Source organism: Salvia hispanica, chromosome 4 (assembly GCF_023119035.1).
Source record: "Salvia hispanica cultivar TCC Black 2014 chromosome 4, UniMelb_Shisp_WGS_1.0, whole genome shotgun sequence".
Taxonomy (NCBI): Eukaryota; Viridiplantae; Streptophyta; class Magnoliopsida; order Lamiales; family Lamiaceae; genus Salvia; species Salvia hispanica.
The window spans coordinates 40381386-40388978 of record NC_062968.1 but is presented as its reverse complement, the minus strand read 5'-3'; the positions used below and the strand labels follow the sequence as shown (position 1 = coordinate 40388978).

Below are 7593 nucleotides of genomic sequence, written 5' to 3'. Positions count from 1 at the left end.
TAATATTTCGTATTTGTAGTTTAGGATTATTTAGTGGAGCAATTTCTGCTATATTTTGTATTTTATTTACACGATACACTACATAGTGGCAATTTCTAAAATTTGTTGTTTTAATTAGTAAGTTGTGACTGTGAAGTAACAGTATAATATAGTAAATACAAGATTGAAATTTAAAATTTTCTTAATTAATTAAATGAAACTCCAAATGACTTGAGAATAATATTTTATTTATCTAAGTTCCAATAGAATAGATTGATTAAGCTTTAATCTAAAAATTTTAGATTTTAATTGAAAAACTAAATATTTGATTAATTTGAAATAAAAAATATATATACTAGAGAAATATATAACATCCAATAAAGCATGATAAAAATAATTTTTTTATTAACAGAGTTGATTGATAGTTGATTCTCAATTAATTGAATGTTAATTGATTCATGAATGTTAATTGATTCATAATTAAAGGAATTGATGAGTTATGTAATCAATTCAAATATGCTCCATTAATTGAATGTAAATTGATTCTTAATTAAAGGAATTGACGTTTTTTTATAATTGAAGGAATTGATGAGTTATGTAATTAATTAAAATATAAATACTATAGTTAATTTTCAACATTACTAAAAAAAATGCTTATCCCAATCATTACCACAATTCCAACATCTTCAATCGCCTTTTCTATTCCACAATTTTTACTTATAGCAGTTCTAGAAAATGCTTATCCAAATATATTTCGCAAAAGTTAACCTAATCATTTGTACCTCATAATCAAGCAACTTCAATCAATTATAACAATACAACTTCTACATTAAATCACCAAATAGCAGAGCTCACACTCTAATGTCTTAATAATTAAATCACCAATATATAATGGATTAAGATATGTGAGATTGATAAATAAAATAGTAATTTGATTGGAGCAATAAGATGATAATCAATTACTCAGAGTGGAGCTGAGTCCACTCTGACTAATTAGTTGTTACACGGAGCAAGTGGAGCTCCACATAAACCAGGATTCCCGGCAAAATCCGAAGCCGGAAAATTGAATTCATGTGGCGGAATCTTCCCACTCAACCGATTCCACGAAACATTAAACTGGCCGAGACTCTCAATATTCAAGATTCCCTCCGGAATCTTCCCTATGAGGGAGTTGCCAGAAAGGTCAAGATATTGGAGGTTGCGCAATTTGGCGAGTTGGGATGGGATTTTACCGGTGAAGTTGTTGTTGTTGAACATTATGTTGACGAGACCCATCATGTTTCGGATGCTTGTGGGGATGTTGCCGCCGAAATGGTTGTTTCCGAGATTCAGGGTGTTAGCTCGTCGTAGGTTGCCGATGGAGCTCGGGATCGGGCCAGAAAGGTCGTTGTTGAATAGATAGATGTATTGGACGGATTTAATCTTTCCGATGGACGGTGGGATGCTTCCACTCAAATTGTTGTCATTGAAAAAAAGGTATATTAACGATGTCATTTTCTTGAAAAGATTACGGGGGATGGGGCCCATGAGACGGTTTTGGCTAAGGCTGAAGATTTGTAGTAGACTCATGTTCTCAATGGAGCTCGGGATTGATCCTTCGAGACTGTTTGCTCCGAGGTACATTTCGCGCAAGTTAGTGAGCTTGCCTAATTCAAACGGGATGAGGCCAGTTAAATTTTGCAGCTCGGCCAGATTGAGAAGTTGAAGGGAAGAGAGATTCCCAAGAAACGGGGACAATGTTCCAGACATTGGGGTGTGTACGCGCATATCACTGTCGTTTATTGAAACCCCGAAACGTTCCAACTTGATGACTCGGCCTGTTGAAGGGTCGCACTCGATTCCATCCCATGATGCGCAACAATCTTTGCTAGGAATCCAATTGCCAAGCAATTCCGAGGGATCGGAAGTGATTCTTCTCTTAAAATCAAGGAGTGCCTCTCTATCCGTAGGGTGGCAAGCTTGGGATTGTTGAATCTCAAACCCGAAGAAAATGGAGGTGAAGATGAGGAGGACAATGAGGTATAAGATTGAACAATTCATCATTGAGAAGATACATATAGGTGTAGTCCGTGTAAATATTTATAGTGTAGGATTAATTAGTGGAGCAATTTCTGCTATATTCTTGTACTATCATATACACACATAGTGGTAATACATAACGGTAGACTAGCAATTTCTACAATTCGATGTTTTATTCAGTTTATCTTTTTTCCTTTTTATTAATATAATTCATTCTTGTTTTTTGTTTCATTCAATTAAATTTATGTTATTTACAGTATAAATTTTTAAGTATTTTATATTGTTACTGATTCAAGAAATTAATACATTACATATTTACCCTTTCATGATCACTTAGAAATTATTAAATTTACATGTACAAATTTAGGAAAAAAATAATTATATCCTCCTTATTGTATCTAGACATTAATATAATTACTCAACTAACTTACATGAATGGTGTAGCCGTGTAGGCAACAATATTTAATTTCGGCTTCTATTTGTCACTATACACGACCTCTTAAATTATTTATTAATTCATTATTTGGTAATCTTCTCTTTATCTTTACATTTTATGAAACGAAATTACTCCGTATGTTATATATATAGTAAAAAAAATTATTTTATTATTAAATACTTATGATTAAAAAAATATAAAAATGACAACAAGCATATATATACTTTTCTCAGTGCTATCCCCAACTAACTAATTGTCATTACATTAACTGTGCGAAATAAAGCATATAAAACAACAAATTTAAGTTACCATTAAATTAACTGTGCGAAAAATCACAAATAAAAAATGTAACTATAAATTAAATTATAAATAAAATTCAGTGGCATTACATTAACTATGCGGAATTATGAATAATTATATAGCATTTTTATATTATTTTACCATTGCACATATATGAATAATTATACTATTAAATATAAAGGAGGCAAATGACTTTAATTTTGTTATATTAAATACTCGTCTGCATTCTTATTGACAACTAATTTAGTCACAAAATATATAAGCGTGTTATACATGTATTCATTATATAGGTATTTTTGGATAGTTTTATAATAATGTCCATTTTTAGAAAAGGATGAAAGTATTTAATTGGACTTCTATAAATTCATTTGTCAAAGTATTATTAGTGGGATATACCATATCACAATGCCATTAACCACTAAAGTTTTGCTCCAAAAATAGTATATAGGATATTTTAGGTATTTTACAATGTAATAAATTTATATTGAATCATGAAATTAATACATTACATATTTACCGTTACATGATCACTTAGGAAATTATTAAATTTATATGTACAAATTTAGTAAAAAAATAATTATATCCTCCTCATTGTATCTAGACATTAATATAATCACTCAACTAACTTACATGAATGGTGTAGCCGTGTAGGCAACAATATTTAATTTTTGCTTCTATTTTTCACTATACACGACCTTTTAAATTATTTATTCATTCGTTATTTGGTAATCTTCTCTTTATCTTTACATTTTATGAAATGAAATTAAATACTCGGTACGTTATATATATAGTACTCCCTTCGTCCCGGCTAAGATGACACATTTCTTGGCTGGCATGAGATTTTAGAAGTTATTGGTTAAATGGTTTAATTGGAGATAGAAAATGTGAGTGTAAGTATTAAAATAGAGAGAGAAAGAAAGATGAATATTTTAATAAGAGTGAAAAAAGTTGATTGAGTGTATTAATTGGAGAGAGAAAGTTTCCAAAAAATGAAATATGTCATTTTATTTGAGACAAATTAAAAAGGAAAATGTGTCATCTTAAGCGGGACGGAGGGAATAAAAAAATTAAATTATTTTGTTATTAAATATTTATTATGATTTAAAAATATAAAAATGACAACAAGCATATATATACTTTTCTCAGTGCTATCCCAACTAACTAATTGTCATTACATTAACTGTGCGAAATAAAGCATATAAAACAACAAATTTAAGTTACCATTAAATTAACTGTGCGAAAAATCACAAATAAAAAATGTAACTATAAATTAAATTATAAATAAAATTCAGTGGCATTACATTAACTATGCGGAATTATGAATAATTATATAGCATTTTTATATTATTTTACCATTGCACATATATGAATAATTATACTATTAAACATAAAGGAGGCAAATGACTTTAATTTTGTTATATTAAATACTCTCTGCATTCTTATTGATAACTAATTTGGTCACAAAATATATAAGCGTGTTATACATGGGATTTTATAATAACTAGTGTAACACCCGTGTTATGCACGAATTATTAAATTACTCCCTCCGTCTCATAAAAGATGTCACACTTGTGGGACGGCACGTGATTTTAGAAGGATTTGTTTTGTGTGTTAAATGGAGAGAGAAAATATAATTTTTATATTCATGTGAGAGATAACTTTTTTCAAAAATGAAAATGTGACATCTTTTGTGGGACAAACTAAAAAGGAAAGTGTGACATCTTTTGCGGGACGGAGGGAGTACTTTTTTATATTCGTTCAATTTTTAAAAATTAAGCAATGTCGATTCGAAGCATGTCTATTTTCTTTCGTGTTCAATCATCAAATGCTCTGTTTTAGCTTAGTTACATGAAGAAGATGAAGTAGAGGTAGTTAGAGATTCAGATTTGCAGTTGCTTTATGCTTTTTACTTTTACAGCTTTCCTGCCAGCTTAGACACTTTAGGAAAATTGGTCCCCACTTTACTTTTTTGTATTGAATGCCTATTTTAAGGATGTTTCCACCATAATCTTTAGTTGCAAGTGTTCCTAGTTGTTTAATCTTTGATTTAAATGTTTGTTTCAAGTTTGGTCGTTATGAATGTTTTCCGTACGTAGCTTGCCTACTTGATCAGTTAGGTAGAGTCTCTGTTTAGTCTTCCGAGTCCAGTAGATACTTAACCCACTTAGTTTACGTGGCAGCAACCAAAACCCTTCCAAAACGTCCCGAACACACGTTCTTCACCTCCATCCTTGTGTGATTCGATCCTTAGAGCATCCACAATGGATGCCCGATCTCACGCCCGAATGTCCGAGATCGGGCTCGGGCGTCGTCGAGCATCCATTGCAAGATGTCAGGTGCGCCCGAGGACGACCAAACATTCGGTCGTGACCGATCTCTCGCCCGATCCATTGGGTGTGATATCGGGCGCCCATTGCAACAAAACGCCCGAGCCCGATCTTAAAAAAAATTTTATAAAAAAATTTATTTTTAATTATAAAAACCGATTTTTAATTCTAAAAAATCGATTTTTAATTCTAAAAAATCATTTTTTAACTTGAAATAAAAAACTATAATTTCACAACGATCCATACTAAAAGACGGATCTATGAATTAGTGAAAGAATATATTTTGTGGAATATAATCCTTCACACTAAATGAGCAACTTTTGCATTACTTGAGTAATCCTTTTATAGATAGGTTTTCAACTTCAACTTTCATTGTGATTTCGATGTGGGACAAATGGTAGTTTTATAGATAGGTTTTCAACTCCAAATTTCTTTGTGATTTCGATGTGGGACAATTAGTTTTACACTTAAAAGAGAGTTTTTTTGTTGCTTTATGTAAAAATTTGTTTGATTTCAATACATAATCTATGTTTAGCTTAATGGTAAATGTATCTTGTAAAACTATAGAGGTTGCGTGTTCAAGCCCCCAAACTCAACATATTCTTTTTATTTTGACATTTATTATTATACTTTTCCCATTTTATTCGATTAATGTAAGTGTTTTATTTAAATTTATTGTGTTCTATAATAGTGTATTTATATTTTTCTATTTTTTATTTGATTAAAATTAAATATAAAATTTATAAATTCTTTTTTTAAAATTAAGTAATGCATGATTTTCATTTAATTTAGTATTTAATTTTTCTATTTATAATATGTGAAAATATAAAAAAAATAACATTAAAATTGAAATGAAAAATGGATAAGAGATAGGGCTCCACTATTGCAGAAAGATAGGACATGCTGATGTGGCAACCACTATGGCTCTCACTAGAGCATCCATTGTGGATGCTCTTACTTCCCTATACTAGTTAATAGTATTTGTGGGTTAAGGTGTTGAAAGTAGCCTCAGATTGCGCGTCCGACGACAATAGATAGGTTTAGGTAGTCTGCTTGACCAGTTGGTTCGGTCGGTCTACTTGACTAGTCTGCGATTTTACTTACTTTATATTTAAGAATGCGTTCCGTGGCAACTTCAATACACGATAGGAATAATTAGCAAGATTAGTCAATAAAATTATTAACATGAGATTGAACTTGAGGACTATAAATCCTAGTAGCTTGAGTCAGATAAACATAGAACTAAATAAATAGAATAACTAATGAGTCGAGGAAATTACTACAGTAGGATTTCATTTTTTTATCTTATTTTTTTATTACTTATTTGTTTCGGGTCAATTGGGTGCTCGCTAATCGGGTTGTCATTTTATTTGATGAGAAATTTTAAACCTTAATCCTAAACTTTCGGATTTCGGAGTAGCTCAACGGGCTAACCGGACTACTAACTATAAAAGCATTACAAAATAATGAATTTTATTGATATTTATAAATTATAAACTATTTAATTATAATAATTGTGAAATACTCCCTCCGTCCACAAAAAATAGATCACTTTTGCCATTTTGGGACGTCCATAAAAAATAGATCACTTTCTAAAAATGGAAGTTTATCTCTCATACTTTTTCCACTTTTTCTTCCCTCTCTCGTACTTTACTCACCTTTTCTCCCTATCTCTCTTACTTTACCTACTTTTTCTCCTCCTCTCTCTTACTTTATCAATTCTACATTAAAACCTGTGCCGAACAACAATAGATCTATTATTTATGGACGGAGGGAGTATATGCTTAAGTAAACATGATTACTAAAAGATTTATACTATAAATTAAATGAAACATAAACATACTTTGAGAAATTCTAACATATAAATATATTAATATAAAATTGGAGGTTCATTTTTAAAAATATTTAAAATATTCTAGAATTTAAAATATTTTTATGATGATTAATTTATGCATCTAGATTATTTATTATAATAATAATATCTCACATATAAGTATATATTAATATAAAAAATGAAAGGTTCATCTTTTTATAGTTATTTAGATTATTAAAATCTTGAATAAAATACCCGACTTAGTTATCGAACAAGTTCGTAAAAATAGACAATAGTTACATCTATATTTAGTCGACCATGCCGGTCTATTGGTTTGTTGATCAACCTTATTCGGGTTACGTTTAATTGGGTCCAGGATAATTGAATTGTAATTTTATCGAGTTGAAAATTTTCAATCCTAATTCTTTAAATTTAGCGAGTTATTATAATCAACCCACAAATTTTGCCATTGGTTGTAGTGACATCCCTGGTCACAGCTCTCCTTAGAACAAAAAAAATAAATGATTTTGATATATCTAAGGTTATGAAGGGGCAGGAATCAGGGATGAATAAGACTGCATAAGATGATGAAATTATAAATTTGCCTTTTACGCTTTAATTTAATAAATATGATTTTTTATGTGGCTTGATTATACTCCTTGAAATTATATCTAAAGATCTGAAAGTGGTTACTCTATCCATCCCCTATTCATTTTTTG

The 7593-nt window shown here is 30.2% G+C and overlaps 1 protein-coding gene across 1 annotated transcript; it reads right to left on the bottom strand.

Annotated features, from left to right (window-relative positions):
• Positions 1-972: 972 nt before the first annotated feature.
• Positions 973-2019, bottom strand: LOC125221057 (leucine-rich repeat receptor-like serine/threonine-protein kinase SKM1). The gene has a single exon (XM_048123187.1). It carries the CDS (start codon positions 2017-2019, stop codon positions 973-975), a length of 1047 nt encoding a protein of 348 aa, XP_047979144.1.
• Between the last annotated feature and the right edge of the window lie 5574 nt (positions 2020-7593).

Bases quoted from the DNA above. Each gene is read 5' to 3' on its own strand.
- LOC125221057 (XM_048123187.1), bottom strand. From the start codon at position 2,019: ATGAATTGTTCAATCTTATACCTCATTGTCCTCCTCATCTTCACCTCC.